Genomic DNA, 18,060 nt, shown 5'->3' on the forward strand with positions numbered 1-18,060 from the left:
AGTATTAGAACCCAGATTTCTGCTCCTCAGTCTAGCGCTCATTCCATACTCCCTTAGCAACATGTATTTATCCTGAGAATAGTAATCAACCTTTACAAAATCTTAATATAGATACATAAGTGAAAAAAAGGACATATATTTAAATTTTTTAAAGTCCTATATTGGATAGATTTTTTTTTTTAAAGGCTGAGGTTTCTACAGTATGACAATCTTCATGGCAGATTAAATCTTTTTGTAGAGAAATGATGTGCAAATCGGACCTAGACTATGCTTTCCCAGGCCTGCAGCTGTGGAATCAAATCACATTCAGTAGGTCACCTTGCTTTCTCTTTGGAATATTTTCTCTGGCTGTCCCCCACACCTGGAATGTGAGCTTGCTCTCTCTCTCTCTCTCTCTCTCTCTCTCTCTCTCTCTCTCTCTCTCTCTCTCTCTCTCACTAACTTCTAACTAAAATCCTATCTTCCACAAGAAGCTTTCCCCCACATTTTTTAATTCTAGTGCTTTCCCTTTGTTAATTATTTCTTGTTTTTCCTATATGGAATCTGTGCATATTTGTTTGCTGTCTCCTATTAGGTTGTGAGCTTTGTGAAGGCAGATATTGTCCTTTGCCTCTTTGTATCCCCAGCACTTAGAATAGTGCCTTGCCCATACTAGGTATTTAATAAATGTTTACTGATTTATCTTTACCTGCAAAGAACTTCTTCATACAACTTCCCATCCCACCACTTCTCAAATTGAGTCAGTTCAATGGGCAAAGTGGGTCCAGCATATGGTTCTGCTGTTCAGTACCTGAAGATTGGTATGTAACATTTTCCACAGATAGGAACCTCCTTCTTACCATGACTGAATCTAACTTTAGGTTGGTCAGTTTTTAAAGAGAATTTCAACCAGAAAATGAGTCCCAAACTATCAGAGCATAGTTATTGCCTTCACTGAGCCCCATCTATCCTCCTAAGCAATAACCCAAATTTCTTTTCAGGGAGAAAAAAAAAAGAGAAAAACAACATTTTGTATTCTGTTTATAAGAAATCATCCTTCTATGGAAATTATAGAATCACAGAATTTGAGAGTTAGAAGTAACATTAGAAGCCAATGGTTGTTTAACTTGGGGTCTGTGAATCTGTATTTTTGTTTTTTAAAAAAGATTTTGATAGCTATATATAGCTAAAATTGGTTTCCTTTATAATTGTAAATATCTTATTTTATACATTTGAAATATTAGTCAGAGAAGGCTTCCCCATACTGCCAAAGATGTCCGTACCCCAAAAGGGTGAATAATCCCTGGAACAAGACAAACTAATTCATGAAAGGAATACTCCATATAACTTACCCAAGCCTTTGCTTGGGATCACTCACCATCCCCATTTCTCCAACCAAAATCTTCTCTGGTAACTATATGTTTTTTCTCCCCCTACAAGTTCATTAAAAAGTCTAAAACCTTCTTGAATTCCATATAAAAATAATTGTGTGTGCTCATATGTATATATGTATATGTTTTGGGGTATGTATTTGAATATGGCATTATCCTTACTGTAACCAACTAAGCAAAATGGCTTTATTTCCTTATTGCTTTTTGTCTTTATCTTTCTCGGCATCTCCACTAACAATGTTCTCTCCATCCAATAAGTCACTTCCACATACTTTGCTCTCAAGTTTGCTCAGTCTCTGCTTGACTTTCATTTGGGTGCTATTATATTCTGCCAGGAGCCTAGCAAACCTAGTTTGTAAATTATCCAGAGAAGATTCAAGTCTCTCCACCTTTTCTTCCATGTCCTTTGGATCTCCTCCGCTCCCAGCCACATCCTCATCTATCAAGTTGTCTTTCATTAGAATCTGCCGTCCTTTCTCTTCCAGAGCCTTTTTGGCTTCTGGATATTCAATGAGAGACTCCATTAAGTCATCTTTGGACAAGCAGAATAGATCCGAGTAACCGATACTCCTGATGTTGGCTGTTCTTCTGTTCCCAGTTTTGCTCCCTTTGATGTTTAAGATGCTGATTTCCCCAAAGTAGCTTCCATCACCGAGGACCACAAATTGAGTGACACCATCATCCGCCACTACTGCCAACTTGCCTTCTTTGATGATGTACATTTCTCTTCCGATATCCCCCTTCTTGCAAATATAATCACCAGGGCTGAACACTGCAGGCCTAAGCTTTAGGACCAGCTCCACTAGGAGGCCTGCCTCACAGTCCTGGAAAATGCGTACCTTTTTTAGGGTATCCAGGTGCACATTGATGGCAATCTCAGCCTTCAGCTTGTCTGGGAGGCTTTTGAGAACTTCCTTTTCATCAACTGTCTTCTTGTTGGTCCATAGGTAGTCAAACCATCTGATGATCCGGGTCTCCAAGTCCTTGGTTACTTTTCGGAATTGCAAGTACTGCTTTATGGAGTCGATTTTAGCCTGGAATTCAGACCTAGAGGCATTCATGTTGGAGATCATAGAGCCAACATTACCCACAATGGTGGCAAATATCAGCACTCCCACCAGGAAATCAATCACCACAAAAAGGTACTCCTCATCTTTGACAGGGGGAGGAGTCTCCCCAATGGTAGTCAGAGTCAGGGTGGACCAGTAGAGACAATAAATGTATTTCCTGGACAGGCGCCCATATTCTGGGATAGAGGTGTTGGGGTAAACCCAGGAATCAGTCCCAAATCCAATGAGCTTAGAAATGGCGAAGTAGACACATGCATTCCAATGGATGATAATCAGAATGTACAAGACAAGATTTCCAATCCTGAATATATTAGGATAGTTGGTCCTGGTTTCTGTGCGGTCAAAGAATTCAAATAGCCTGGCAAATTTCAGCAGACGATTGAACCTCAACTCAGGATAGTTCAGTCCCACTTTTAAAAAAGCCAAGTCAGTGGGGACCAGAGATAGTACATCCAGCTTGAACTGAAAGGTGCTCATATAATGCTTTCTGAGTTTCTCTGCATCTTTGACCATTAAACCTTGTTCAAGAAAGCCTAGGAAGGAAAGGAATCACTTAGTCATTTGATAACTTCTACAAAAGGATATGAGACAAAGGAAAAACCTATCAACTATCAAAACTGAGGAAAAAAGGAAGGAAGGAAAAAAGGAAGGAAGGAAGGAAGGAAGGAAGGAAGGAAGGAAGGAAGGAAGGAAGAAGGAAGGAAGGAAGGAAGGAAGAAGGAAGGAAGGAAGAAGGAAGGAAAAAAGGAAGGAAGGAAGGAAGGAAGGAAGGAAGGAAAAAAGGAAGGAAGGAAGAAGGAAGGAAGGAAGGAAGGAAGGAAGGAAGGAAGGAAGGAAGGAAAAGAGGGAGACAATGAGAAAAGAAAAAAGCATTTATTAAGCATCTATTATGTGCTAAGTGTATTGCAAATACCTCATTTGATCCTTACAACAACTCTATGAGGTAGGTGCTGTTAGAATCCCTATTTTATAGCTGAGAAAGCTGAAGCAGAAAGCACTTAAGTTACTTTTCCAGGATCACACAACTAATGAATGTCTGAATTTGAATTCAGTTCTTTCCCACCACAGACTCAGCACTTTACCTACTGCATCTCCCCTGTTGTGTGAGACTGGCAACTCATAGGCTACTTCTCTTTGTAATTTGTAGTCATAAATGTAGAGATAAGTGACTTGTCTGTGCATATAAAAGACTAGATTTGAATCTATCCATTATGTTGCCCCATCCAAAACGCCCAGCCCTTTATTACTCTGCTAACATTGTTCTAAGGTATATAAGGCTGAGAGAATTTGAAATAAATGGATTCCATGTTTGGCCATCCACGTGAGTCTTGCCTCTTCATTCCTCTTCTAAGATCAAGGATTCGGGCTGGTACTGAGATCCTCCCGAGAGTTAGTCCAGATGATACAAGTGTCATTCAGTTGCCAGAGTCAAGTAGGTCCAGAAATGTGCTGGCTCTAACCAGCTTGTGAGGGCCCATTATTAAATTTTCAATGTACTTACAAAAGTTGAGCTACAAATTAGAATTTGTAGAATTTCTTGTTTTGTTGATTATCTAGCATTAATAACGTAGATTGAACATAAAAGTGTTTTCATGCTTCCCCTGCACCCTCCTTGCCCCAGCCTGGTTGTTAAACATTTACAGCTCACCCTTGTATAGCTCTATAAATATTGCTTACGTCAGTGGGAATATTATAGACATTAAAACTAGACTTGAGGCTTGAGTCATTTATATTGTGCTGTGAGGTTTGTAAAGTGATAAACATCCATTATCTCATTTAAGTCTCATATCTTATTTCTTGATAGAATCCAGACTTCTAGTTCTTTACATCACTTTATCAACTGCCTACTTGTGATCATGATAAGACTGGAAGCAGACTGGAATCAATATGCATATTTGATCTACAAATGGTAAGCATTTAACAAGTATCAAGCACTATACTGGGTATTAAGTAATAGACAAAAAAAAATGAGCTCTTCTCTCTCTCTTTCTATCCCTCCCTCTGTCTGTCTCTGTCTCTGTCTTTGTCTGTCTTTCTCTGTCCCTGTCTCTGTGTCTTTGTCTCTGTCTCTCTCCCAGAGACCTTATATTCTTAAGGAGAGACAACAATATATGTATATATCTATCTATAATATCTGCATATATAAACACTTGCAGAAAAATGCAAAATAAAACAAGAAAGTTGGGAGGGAGAAAACTAACACTTGAGGGAATTTGGAATTAAAAAAGGCTTCCTTTAGAAGATGATACTTTAAGGGTTACTATAAAAACCCAAATTCACCACAAAGGACATAAGAAGGAAGTTGCTATCTGCATCCAGAGAAAGAAATGATAAATAGAAATATGTATAGAATGATTTAAGTGCACTCTCTTGGAGTGAGGAAGGGAGGAGAGGAGAAGGAATAAAAAGGGAAAAAAATTTCCATGACAACTTTATATTGTATATATTTTTTTATTTTTTTGCTGAGGCAATTGGGGTTAAGTGACTTGTTTAGGATCACACAATCAGGAAGTATTGAATATCTGAGGCCAAATTTGAACTCAGGTCCTACTGACTTCAAGACTAGTGCTCTATCCACTGTGCCACCTAGCTGACCCTTTATATTATATTTTAAAAGGAATAGCAAAATGTACATAATAAATTTGCAGTTTCATGTGCAATCATCTTTTAAAAATATAATATATTATATAATTTTATTCCATAAATTATGGAATTTTAAAAATTTTTATTGTTTTGTTCCATAAATTAAAAATAAAATAAACTAAAGAAAATAAGGTGCTGCTTTAATGAGTTCATATCTGCAATTTATATCATATTGCTTGCTTTCTCAATGGCTAGAGGAAGAGCTAGAGGAAAGGTGAGAACTTGAAATTCAAAATGTTTAAAAAATGAAAGTTAAAATTAAAATTTTTTAAAATGATGCTTTAGTTGAGTCTTGAAGGAAATGAATGATTCTGTGAAGAAAAAGTGCGTGATCAGTTAAAAGGCTCAAAAATGGAAAATGGAGTGAGCAATTGAATAAGAGAAAAAAAGTCGGTTTGCCTGGACCTGAGAATACAGGAAGGAAAGTAAAATACAGTGAGATTCAAAAGACCAAACTGTGATTTGGGATTTGGTGAAAGTGCCTTCAAGGTTAGAAGTTTCTAAACAGTGGTTACAATTTGGGGCTTATATTTAGCCAGCTCACAGCAGGCTTTTAAATCCATATTTTCATATGGTTTCAAAGAAACCATCCCAGGTAAAAAGAAGACAAGCTCTTATCCCCACTGCCCGCATATCATTCCTATCTGAGATTTTTATTTTCATGTTCTCTCTCTAATACACCTGATCTTTGAGCTATTTGAGATGGAGTGGCAGTTTTTGCCTGACTGGGGATCTAAGATTTCCTCAATACCATGTTCTTTTAGTCTAGTATTGAATAACATTCTATTTTTCCCACTTATTTTATCCAACACTGAGACTAGATTGTTAACAAAAAATACTTCACTGGCAATCAAAGGAAATCTAAGAAGCTAGGTCAAAATGGGCTTCTAGTTCTACATCATGTTTGATGGCCAGGGAATTACTGATCTCTACAATCCATCTGGCATTTTATTGCCTCATTTGTCAAAAATGCTGACCAAATCTAGTTTGGGTGCCTTTATTCTTATAGGTTAAGGGTGTGGCTCAAATATTCTTTACATTCCCTAGTCAATCCAGGTAATATTCAATATTACCTGTCAGCTATCAGAGATAGAGTCAGCTATCCTGTGTATCCTTGAACCTTGCAATTCTCATGAATCACCACCTCCTATGACATCCTACCTGTAGCTTATGTAGGATGTGGCAACCTTGCTCAGACTCACCTGTCCTCATTCGAACTAGCAGGTCCAAAACATAGATGGCATCAGAAGTATAATCCAAGATCAGCCACATCTTCAAGTAGTCACTTTGAAGTTCATCAAAACAGGCTCTAAACAATTACAAAAAAATACAAGTGGTATCAGAGCCCCCACTGCAGATGGAGAAGACAAGGAATGTAACCCAGTTGTCAATTTCTATGTTTTTCTATAGAGAAAAACGATTATTAATAACCAATAATTTGTGAGATTTAGAGTTCTCCCTTTCTTCTAAAGTTCTAAACTTAAAAAACAAGAAGTTTAGTCTCTTAAAGAACATTGAGATTGAAGTAACTGTTTTCAGTCTTGATTAGATTTCACCCAACCTTATAGGGAATTTAATCTAAGATTAAGCCATTGTTTGGTGGGGATACATTCTTCAATTAGATTGCCCAAAACTGGGGATGATCTGGGTAGAAAGATTAGATTCTTTGTCTAAAGGTAACATGACACTACTCTCAACCCCTTATTTTAATATAACATCGCATTATGTTAACCATTCAAATGCCACTTTTCTTCCAAAAGAACATATAAGCTCTTATGTATTTAAGTCACATATAAGTCACCTGCTATAATTGTCTTTGGGCTAAGAAAGACAGCCAAATGACCATCTTTTTGTTAGTAATGTGCTGGTCTTATTAATAAAATGATTAAATTATTGAAAAACTACATCTCTCAAACCTTTCTAATCATCACATTAAAAAGGATGGCACTTAGGGAGGATGGAAGAGGATGTAGATAGGCACATTCCTGAGTCAATGTCTAAGGACTACAGAGGTCAAAGTACTGCCTTTGTACAGTACACTGAAAGGACCACTTTTAACTGTCAACTCAGTGTGTTGTCAGTCAGTAATAATAATAATAATAGTAATAATAATAATAGCCAACATTTATATAATCCATTCACATATGTAATCTTAATCATTATAACAACTTTTTTGGGGTTAGATGCTGTTATTATCTCCATTTTATAAAGAAACTGTGGCTGAAAGGGTAAGTAATTTTTCTAAAGTCTGAGGCAGGATTTAAACTCAGGTTTTTCTGACTCTGAGACCAGTGCTCTTTCTTTTGTATCTTTTTAATGGCTTTATTTACTTCATCCTCTTCAGATAAATGGCATCAAAAAGCACTATATTTATTCTGTGAACAATCCATCTTCCATCTTTCCTACTTGTCTACAAAGGACCAATTCTTGGTAGGGATTCCAAAAGGAGGTCTTGAGACTACAGAATCTTACAGCTGGAAGGTATTCTTTTTGTGTCATGGACCCCTTTGATCCTCTGGTGAAACATGTGGAACTCTTCTCAAGTTTTTAAATGCATAAAATAAAACACACAGGATCACCAAGATGACCAATGGTATTAAAAGATATATATATTTTTATCTTATTCAAGTTTATAGACTTCTTGAAATCTCTTCACAGATCAGCTTAGGAACCTCTGATCTAGTCCAGTGCCCATTCCACCATCATTACCTTGGAGAAGTAAGGAATAGAGCTAAACCTAGAACTGATTCCTGATTCTTAATCTAAGGTACCTTTTCTCTCTTCCAGCCCTGGGATTCCATACCTGCTCACAAGCATGCACCAGTTGTAGAAGACAGGCATGGCGATAATGGTCAGCCACCTATAGTACAGGTTGCTTGAAGGATCTATCATAAAGATTTCTTTCTTCTTTCTGAAAAAAATGTACATGTCCACATTAACAAGCATGATCGGTTCAGATGGGGGTTCAGATGGAGACTCAGAACATTTGGGCCCAAAGTCCTTCTTGGAAAGATAATTAGGTCACTCTTAGTCACTTAAGAGGGAAATGGTCTCTACTTCTCTATATTTTATGATATAAATTGGAGAATTATGATATAAATTGGAGGGGGAGTACTGCCTAGAAAGCAAAAGCAGAAACCATAGACTACAGGTCTTGTGGAGTTCCCTTTCAGGTCTCAATTCCAGGACACTTTCCTCTTTTTGAAGTAAATTTCATATTATACTATCCTTCCCTCAAATCTGAGTCCAGTGCCTCATTGTGGTATGGAGGTGACCCTTCTTCCTCAAAGATATTGCCAATGTGTCTCAAAGTTCATATCAGAACAACACAAGTCAGAAAGTTTGTCTGTCTGATAGACAAGTCAGAAAGTCTCCTACTCTTAGCACAGGTTGTGTATCTGTTGTCCAAGGAGCAGCTCAAGTATGGCTCAGTTGTTACTAGAAGGCTAGCCAGGAAATGATGAATTTTCTCAGTCACAGCAACTTATAAAGGAAGGATTGCTCACTGTACCCAGAAAGGGGATACCATGACAAAGAAGTCATGAGTTCTTTCACTGTAGTCCTCTGTATGGGTATAAGACAAAATGCAGTACAATATAGTTACTACATGAATAAGTAGTAGAAACCAAACCATAGATTTTTCATGCCATGGGTTTTATTTGGGGGCAGCCATTCCCTACAGGTTTCATGGATTGTGTCTCCATGAATGATCTAGGTTCTTTAGGCAGGTAAATGGATCTTGAAAATGGAGAAAATGTTTTTGCTTTTTTTTTTCTTGATATCCCCAGCTCTTAGCAAAATACCTTGCATATAGCAGGCACTTAATAAATACTTGTAGTTGATAATGATTCTAGAAAGGTATTTTTTTTTGTTACTAGCTCGAAAGGATTACACTCAGAATCCCCATTTTCCACTTAAATATAGCTGATTTTCCTCTGTTACCCCATGTGTGCCAGAATCTGGAATCCAAGGACTCACATTTTGCCAAATTTTTTTCTTGTATGCTTTAAGAGTTCCCAGAAATTCTGTCTACCCTTGCTGATATCTCTTAAGAGTAATATCAAATGCTCATTTGTATGGTTTTGGAATTTTCCCAAAATTTCCCTCCACCACCAAAACTGATGTAAAATTGGTAAGCTCTCTCAAGGGCCAAGAGTCTGTATTCTTTAAAAAAGGATTCAGCTTTCCTAAGAACCAAACTAAATTCATTTATGTTTACCTGTGTGGGTGGACAGTATGACTTGGCTACCTATCAGGTTTGCTGAGCTATAGTAGAAACAGATAAGACATAGAGTTGGGGTCATTAGGTGGGCAAATGGGTTTTCTAACCTTCCCTTCATACTATAAAGGAACTTGTTTACTAGTCCCACTTGGTTGATGGCTCTGATGAAGGACCTTTCCTTGTAAAAAAAAAATTGTTTCCCTGAAACAATTTCCAGGAAGGAAATTATCTTCTTGAGACTGAGGACTACTTGTTTCATTCCCCATAATACTAATACCTCTATTCTCCTTGTATGTGTTGAAATCCTATGTTGAAGCAGGGACTACAGGTGAGGAGAAAAGAGAAGATGGTGGAAGCCCACCTGAGGATGTAGAAGCCGGCTTCCAGCTTGGAGCCAGGGTCTTCCAGGACAAGATAGTGCATTACCACCTTTCCAAAGATGTCCAAGATGTATTGATCGTAACATCTTTCAGAAGCAGAGTGTTATCCACAATACCTTTTCACTTAGTACTTACTCTACTTCCTTTGAAGGTTTATCCTTTTTCTCTTCTTCCTTTTCCTTCTTTTTCTCCTCCTTTTCCTCCTTTTTGCTGCATAACATAGGGTGACATTGAGCAATTTTTTAGGTACCGACTACTATTCTACTATAGGGGGAGAAGACTGAGCAGTGGCAGAGGATGGGAAGGAACTAAATGTTTCTTTATGGGATAGAGAAATTGAATGTGTCTTTCCTCCCATTTTGGAATTCAGAGAAGAAATAGCTTATATGGCCCAATCTAGAATGACAGGAGACTATTGATTGAGGAAAAGAAAACAAAAATCCATTGACCTTGACTTCAAGTCAAAATACACAGAGTTAAGAAAATATTTCCAAAGGAAATAGTGTATCCTGCTAATGGACAACTTGTTTCCCAACCTCTACTCTTGAAATGTTTTTAGAGTGTCCTTAAAGAGTCATAAATCATCTTAGGACCTTTTCGGGGAGTCAAAATGAAACTTAAAATGAATTCAAACCTATGGGATGGAAAGACCATTTGAAACATGAGGAGTCATTTTGAAGAAGTCCCTAAAAGCAGGAGAGGATTAACTCTGGAACTAGAGGGTCTTTGTTTGAATGTCAGCTCTATTGTTCAATATCTGTAAGATTTTTGGATGGGCAATTCAATAATGCAGTGAATAAAATTCTAGGCTTGGGTTTGATTTAGCCTTGGACATTTACTGGCTGTGTGATCTTGGCTAAGTCACTTAACCCTGTTTGCCTCAGTTTGCTTATCTGTAAAATGAACTAGAGAAGGAAATGGCAAATCACTGTAGTATCTCTGCCAAAAACAAAAAACAAAAAACAAACCCAACCCAAAAGGAGTTATGAAGAGTAGGACATGACTGAAAGATTAAACAAATAAACAACAAGGATTTTGGATTTTTATAAGATTTACTTATAAATGAGGTGAGGGTAGTTCTAGGGTAAGGGTTTTTGTTAGATCAGCTAACTTCTAAGGTCCCTTTTGGCTAGTGATATGGGAATCATCTTTTAGAGAGAGAGCACAGCACAGTATATACTTAATTGTAATTGGGATCAAGAAGACTTGCCTCACATCTTGCTCACTTAACTGTCTCCTTCCTCAGTTTTCCCTTCTATAAAAGAGGTATAATAATAGCATCTACATCACATTTGTGGAGATCAAATGAGGTAATGTACATAAAGCATTTTGCATATCTTAAAGCCCTACATGCATATTGGGCATTATAATAAGCAATTAATTTTTAGGCACAAAAGGTGATACAATTTTTCATAGGCAGAAGCAATCATCTCTCAAAGCAGAGGTGGAGAATGAGAAGAGGGTCATTCTTATTTTCCTATTCTCCCTATAAATTGAGCTCTTAAGTACTGAATTCAGGGCTCCTGTTTCTAATCAAAATCTTGAATATTGAAAAATCATTATTAATGGGATAACTAGATGACACCAGCCCTGAACTCAGGAAGATCTGAGTTCAAATCCAATCTCAGATACTTAACTGTCACTGTTTGTGAGACTCTGGACAAGTCATTTAATCCTAATTGCCCAACTGAAAGAAAGAAAAAAATGAAGCACAGAAGGAAGAAAAGGAAAGAAAGAAAGAAAAAGAAAGAAAGAAAGAAAAAAAGAAAGAAAGAAAGAAAGAAAGAAAGAAGGAAGAAAAGAAGGAAGGAAAGAAGGAAGAAAAGAAGGAAGGAAGGAAGGAAGGAAGGAACGAAGAAAGAAAGAAGAGAAAAGAAAAAAGAAAGAAAGAAAAGAAAAGAAAGAAAAATCATTAGCAGTAGATCAGAAACCAGGGAACTTAGGCAAGAAGGTATTTGTAATGATAAACCTCAGTCAGGGTCACTGTAGCAATCACAAATTCTCAGATTCTTAGACTTGGAAAGAACCTCAGAGATCATTTAGCTTCTTTTCTTTCTCTGATGAGGGATTTGAGACCCAGAGGTCACACAGCTAGTGAATTAGGATTAGGCCTTCTGGTTCCCTGTGCAAAGTCCTTTTCAACTATGTAGCCAATTCCAAGTCTCATGGGAAAATGCCAGCATCTCATCCTACATGGTTAAGCAGGTCTTCTTTGAAGGATTTACACTTCTACCTGCTTTGGGTTGGAAATGATTGTAAAAATGCAAGTTTCTATAAGGTAGATATTGGGGTTTGCTCTTCAGAGGGTAAGGCTATGAGGAATAGCTTACAGCAGTTCCTCCCAATAAAGAGAGAACCTCAGCCCCACTGATTTGATTCATAGAATATCAGAGTAGTATTGATCCATAACACAATATATAGTTCACCTTTCCCCTCTTTTTAGATTATCAATTGGTAAGAATATAAAAACATCAGATAAGCCCAATAATATTCACCGAGTCTTTTAAAAATAAAATTATAGCCTCCAGATTGCCCATGAAGAAAAAAAAAATATCTGTCCCCCAAATCCCAGAGTTCCCAGAGTCCTTTTTGGCCTATAAAGTATTAGCATCAATTCACCAGCAGAGGATGCTATTCACACGATTATTATTCAGTCTCAGCCTCTAGATTGAGTTTTCCCTGATCAGTGGGGGAGATCAGGCTCATAAAGCTCCAATCTCTTTCCATGGCACTGTGACAATTTGCTGTCTCTGCAATCCATCTGCTACCTGTTAAGTGTTAACTGACCAAGAGTACCGTGAGAATCTAGAAAGAACATCCATGCTGGTGTGTTGATTAATGGGAATGAGAAAAGGAGGGAGGGAAAGAGTGGGGGAAGAAGATAAAGGAAAAATCGTTGGAGAGAGTTAAGACAAGATAACGGGTGGAAGTAAAACAGAGGAGTCAGCAGGGATAGGAAATTAGAGATACACACAAACATAATAATAATGGTCAGGAGTAGAATTTATTTATTTTTTTAAAAAGCAGGGGTAGTAATCATTGATCTCAGGCAAAGTTAAAACTAAAATAGATTTAATAAAAGGAAAAAATAGAGAAACTATATTATATGTAATTCATCTTAATATTGTTTTAGACTGTTTAAAATAACTAGACAGTATAAGGTCAGAATCTTCTGTGATGTAAGAAATGATATGTCTTCATACTTAATTGTAGTCTTCTTGGGAAAGGTATGGGAAGGGAGGAAAGAAGAAAAAAAGAATAAAGGAAAAAAGTGAACAGCAGAGGACAAAAGAAAACCTACAAGGAAAACAAAGATGGCCTGCTCTGAACACAATGTGTAATATTTATTATATAGGCTTTCTTGAAATGGAAATTTATTGTCTCCTATTTTGAATCTTCTCTTATGTTCTGCTAGTCACATGGCAATGGTGTTTTCCATTTGTTTGTTTTTCTTTTTCTGTTTTCTATTTGTTTTAAGTTAATTTTTTAATTGTTTTTTTTTAAATCCATGGCCATCATCATATCTAGCTGCAACTCTGCCTTATCAAACTATAGAGAGATTTTCTCTTATTTTCTCTTCTGTCTTTTCTTAAACAAAGGAGGCATTCTATGGTTATCAGGAGAGCTGACAATGTTCATTAGTTGGGACCCTTGAGAGCAATTGAAAACAAGATTGAGTAATGTTATCCAAGTGCAATAAGGCCAATGTGAAAATTTCCCTGAAATTTTTGACAGGAAAAAAAAAAAAACAGCACAAATAAGCAAAGACAAAAAGAGAAATAAGAGAAACACAGATGAAGAAGACAGAGAGAGACTATGGACATATAGAGTTATCTTTTATATTCTGTGCTTGTCAAATTTGCCTTCTTTGATAGACTCATCTCTGACTGCATTCCCCCCTGGCTCTACTCTGACTTATATCCACACCTGTTTCTGGCTTTGAGGGATGGTCTGGGGCAGCATCTCCTAATATGGAAGGAGCCTCAGCCCCGCTCTTGGGGATAGATTTGGTTCATGGAATGTTGGATTAACCCTTAGTCAGTTAAGTACATAAGCTCAATTTTCTCTTCTATGGCCAGGAGAGATGAAAGTGTCTCAGTCTGACTCAGTTTGCAAAGCTAAACCTAGAACTCATGTCTCTTCATTCCCATACCAGAATGCTTTTCTTAGTGTAGCCCTCTGACTTTCAGTTGAGGGTGGAGGAAAAAAGGAAGACAGAACATCCCTCCAAACTTTCCCCATCTCATTACCCACTCTTCTTCCTGACTTTAAATCTGTGTGGTTTCAATATGTTTAAAGTCTCAGGTGTATTTAAATATTGAGTTTGGCTATGATTCAAATAGATTTCATGAATGAATGAATTTTCTTCTTCTTTTTTTTTTTTTTAAAACATGCTGGAGTTCTGGCTTCTTGAAATTGATATGCAAATTTATGCAAGCAAAATGCAAATATTGGTCCTTGCTGGAAATAAAGGGGAGGGGAATCTTATCCTAGGAATAAAATGGTACATAACAAGGAATTCTAAATAATTATAGCACTTCAAGGTAGAGAACTTAATTGGACTGAAAAATGCTAACTTTCTCAATCTATTCTCCCATTAAACTTACTTTTTCCCTCAGAAATCTACACTGATTTTTTTTCTTTAGAAATCTGAGCTTTATAGGGTTATGAGGGCATGATTTTTTACTCTCATGCTCAGAAAATGTAAAGCCATCTTTGCTAAAACTATATAGTTTTGAAAATGAAATCTAGCCCTTGATTCCTAACTCCAGTTGTAATTATTTAATGTTGGAACAATACTGAAGAAAAACAGTCTGTAACTGGGGGACTTGGAGAAGTAAAGATTCAGGTCTGACTTTTTCTCACTTTAATCTTGTAGCTGACTTTCAAAAGAGAGAACAGAAAGTTTGATTACTCAGAAATCTTCCTAAGAGGGCAAGCAGCAGCAATACACAAGGGGAGAGAGTAAAGCAGGAATTTCTACAGCTATCTATCGCTAGAGGGAGGCGTTGTCAAACACAGGTAGGAGGTTTGGTTGACTTGGCTAAGAGGAATGCTGGGGGTACTTACTCTTCGCTGGTATTGTTGCAGGTGTTGATATTATATCTGGCCAGCGGCCAGCCTCTGCAAGGAGGTAAATAAAACACAGAATTTGGAGAGTTTTCAATCTATTTCCAATTACTCACGGCCCTTGATTTCTACTTTGTGTATTATCCAAGACCTTGGCTTCCATTCTCTCCCCTGTTTCTTGGACCTATTCCTGTTTCCACTGTGTTCTGTCCCATTCTGACGCCTGTACCCATTAGGGAGTTCATCAGCAAGCTATTTAGGGAGTTGAGCTGTTCACAGAAAGCTAATATAATGGGCTGTTCAAAAAACTAAAGCATCCTTCTTAGACCGCATTAAAAACAACATTACATGTAGAACGAGTGTGGGTCTGGGCAAGTCACTGAATCCTGTTTGCCTCAGTTTCCTCATCTGTAAAAATGAACAAGAGAAGGAAATGGCCCTCCAGTGTCTCTGCCAAACCCCCTCCCCAACAAAACCCCAAATGGAGTCACAAAGAGCTGAACATAACTGAAACAAATGAATATCAATAAAATGTAGAACAAAGGTGGCAAGAATTCCACTCTATTCTGATTGCCAGGTCAGAGCATTTCTGAAGATTTTATTAGGGGTGGGATATCACCATTAAAGGGTCCAAGAACAAAATAGAATTAATCCAACAAATATTTTTTAAACCAGACTGTGTGCCATACACTGGGAATGGAAAAACAAATATAAAAAACTCTCTGCCTTCAAGAATCTCCTATTCTACACAAGAGAAATAACATATACACAAAAATAAAAATTATATGTGTGTATGTGACACATTTTATATATATATATATATATATAATATATATGTGGTATATATACATGTGTGTATACATATATATATATATATTTGTGTGTGTGTGTATATATATATTTGTAATTTTAGCAGGGAGATGGGGAAAGTTCTAAGAACTGGGGTAATCAGGAAGATGCTTTGGTAAAAAAAAATGGCATTAAGGCTTAGCCCTTAAGAAGGGTAGAGATTCCAAGAAGGAGAGCTAAGTACAGAGAGCATTCCAGACATGGAAGTGGAAAATGGAATAGTAAGTAGGCCAAGTGGATTGGGTTTCAGAGTGCATGACAGGGGATAATGTGAAATCAGTCTAGAAACTGAAGTTGGAGTCAGATTGTGAAGGTTTTAAAATGCCAAATAGACAACTTTATAGTTTATTCTAGAGACTGAGGTTACTCCTAAAGCTTCTTGAACTGGGAGTGGGTAACAAATAGCCATATCTATCCTTTAGGATTTTCATTTTGCAGTGGGGGTGGAGAATGGATTGTAGAGGGAAAAAAATTGGAGGAATGGAGACCTATGGACAATATTCCATGTGAGAAATGATGAGGGCTTGAACAAAGGTGATATCTGCATGAGTAGAGAAAAAATATAGATGGGAAGATGTGATGATAGAATCAACAAGACTTTGTAACTTTTTAGATATGAGGGATGAAGGAGAGAAGAGTGAGGAATGAATTTGAAATTGTGAGCTTGTCTCACTAAATAATGGTCAACAGTGACCTAGAGAGAAAGATGGAGGGAAGAAGAATGGGTTTTCAGGTAGAAGATAATGAGTTTTAATATGCCTATGATATATCCAATAGAAGATATCCAACAAGCAATGAATTTAAGTGAGAATGGAACTCGGGAGAGAGTTGGGGATGAATAAATAGACCTAGGAGCCAACTGTGCTGAATTTATTGAGCCAATGAGAGCTAAAATCCTATGTAAAGATATAAGAGGGTCCAGGATTGATTCATAAGGTAAATTTTTGAGCAAAAGCATAGGAATCAGGGCAGCATAAAGCAGGACCATAATCCTTTTTGGAAATATAGTCAATGGATGTAAGCTCTGGAAGACAAAATTGGGAAGATAAGATGGTGTCAGTTTGTAGAGGAACTTAAATAAAAGGGAAAAAGTGAATTTTATTGGGTAGGTGATAGGAAACCACTGAAGATTTTTGAGTGGATGAGTAATTTGACTGGATCTGTAAACAATAAAGATTTTTTTGGGGGGGCAGATATATGGAGGATGGATTGTAGAGGATAGAATATCCATATACATGTATTTGTGGATAAATTGTTTTCTTCCAGTAGAATATAAGCTCTTTGAAAGAAGGATCATGTTGATTTTGTCTTATATCCCTGGTCCTTAGCAGAATTCCTGATACAGAGCAGTAAATTAATGAACACTTACTGAATTGAATTATAAAAGTAGAGCCCCCAAATCCTACTAGAATATAATACTAGAATATTAACATAAGAATACTTGTGCTAAGGTGATGGTATTGGGGAAACAGGAATAAATAAAAGGGAGAGATATTGGAGAAATCAACAGAGAGGGAATCTAAAAAAAACCCCAACGCTACTAAACTGGTGCCCTGAGCAGGAAGAGTGAAGCCAAAAGGAGGAATATTGTCCAAATTAGAATGTAATGAGTTTGAGGTACCAGTAGAGCTGCCCTGCTGACAGTTGGAGAGGCGGCTCTGGAGGTCATCAGAAAAGGTCAGGGAGGGAGAAGTAGACTAAAGAGCCTTCTGTCAAGAGGTGATGGGTGAAAGATTGAATTAGCTTTCTGAGCAGCCATGTCACAGTGAGCTCACAGCAATTAAAGCCCCTAAGTCTTTCCTGTAATTGAGTAGCTGAGATATATCGATAATATCTACATATTTATATCTATTTATCTATCTGTCTATTTTTTTTAACTCCAAGGACCAGACTTTACATTAAGACCTATTAAATTTCATATTCTTTCCTCCCTTCCTTGCAGTCTGGGAAGATCTTTGTGACTCTTGCTTGTATTGTCCGACATGTTAGCTCTCCCTCCTACAGAGTGTCTCTGTGTGTTTACTACCACATATGCCTTCAGCTGTCATCATTCCTCCCCCATCCCCTCCACCCTTCACCTCAGCAGCTTAAGAAAGTCCATTTGATCCCTGCTCTAAGCCTCTTGGCACAGCTAGCTAGAGTCCTGCCTGTCCCTGATCCCACCCAGAACACACACACAGTTGTGACCGTGCTATGTGACCGAAGCTGTTGGCAGATGGACTAAACAGCCCAGCTCTCACTATTTATGGCACTAGACAGGCCAGCAAGATATCCTCCTGGCTATTTCTGTCACCGTCTCTATCCAAGCACCAACCAAGTTTTCCCTGTGCCGTAGTGGGAAGCAATCTTGCCCGGTTCAAGCTGTTGTTGCTCTTGGCTAGAATTTTGGAGGGAGAGGAGGGGTCAAGGGGGAAGCTCAGCTAACAGATTCTAGGGCTTGCTGGGTCATGACCAGT

The 18,060-nt window shown here is 37.5% G+C and overlaps 1 protein-coding gene across 1 annotated transcript in view; it reads right to left on the reverse strand.

Annotated features, from left to right (window-relative positions):
• Window positions 1-412: 412 nt before the first annotated feature.
• CNGA3 (cyclic nucleotide gated channel subunit alpha 3) overlaps window positions 413-18,060 on the reverse strand; it is a 57,279-nt gene continuing 39,631 nt past the window's right edge. Inside the window, exons 5-10 of the mRNA XM_051984660.1 lie at window positions 17,628-17,645; window positions 14,756-14,807; window positions 9,826-9,895; window positions 7,887-7,990; window positions 6,286-6,392; window positions 413-2,973 (exon numbers count right to left, since the gene is read on the reverse strand). Of these exons, the coding sequence (XP_051840620.1) occupies window positions 1,565-2,973; window positions 6,286-6,392; window positions 7,887-7,990; window positions 9,826-9,895; window positions 14,756-14,807; window positions 17,628-17,645 (1,760 nt within the window). The 3' untranslated portion in view covers window positions 413-1,564. The remainder of the gene's footprint in view (window positions 2,974-6,285; window positions 6,393-7,886; window positions 7,991-9,825; window positions 9,896-14,755; window positions 14,808-17,627; window positions 17,646-18,060) is intronic.

This window comes from Antechinus flavipes, chromosome 3, assembly GCF_016432865.1.
Source record: "Antechinus flavipes isolate AdamAnt ecotype Samford, QLD, Australia chromosome 3, AdamAnt_v2, whole genome shotgun sequence".
NCBI classification, from domain to species: domain Eukaryota; kingdom Metazoa; phylum Chordata; class Mammalia; order Dasyuromorphia; family Dasyuridae; genus Antechinus; species Antechinus flavipes.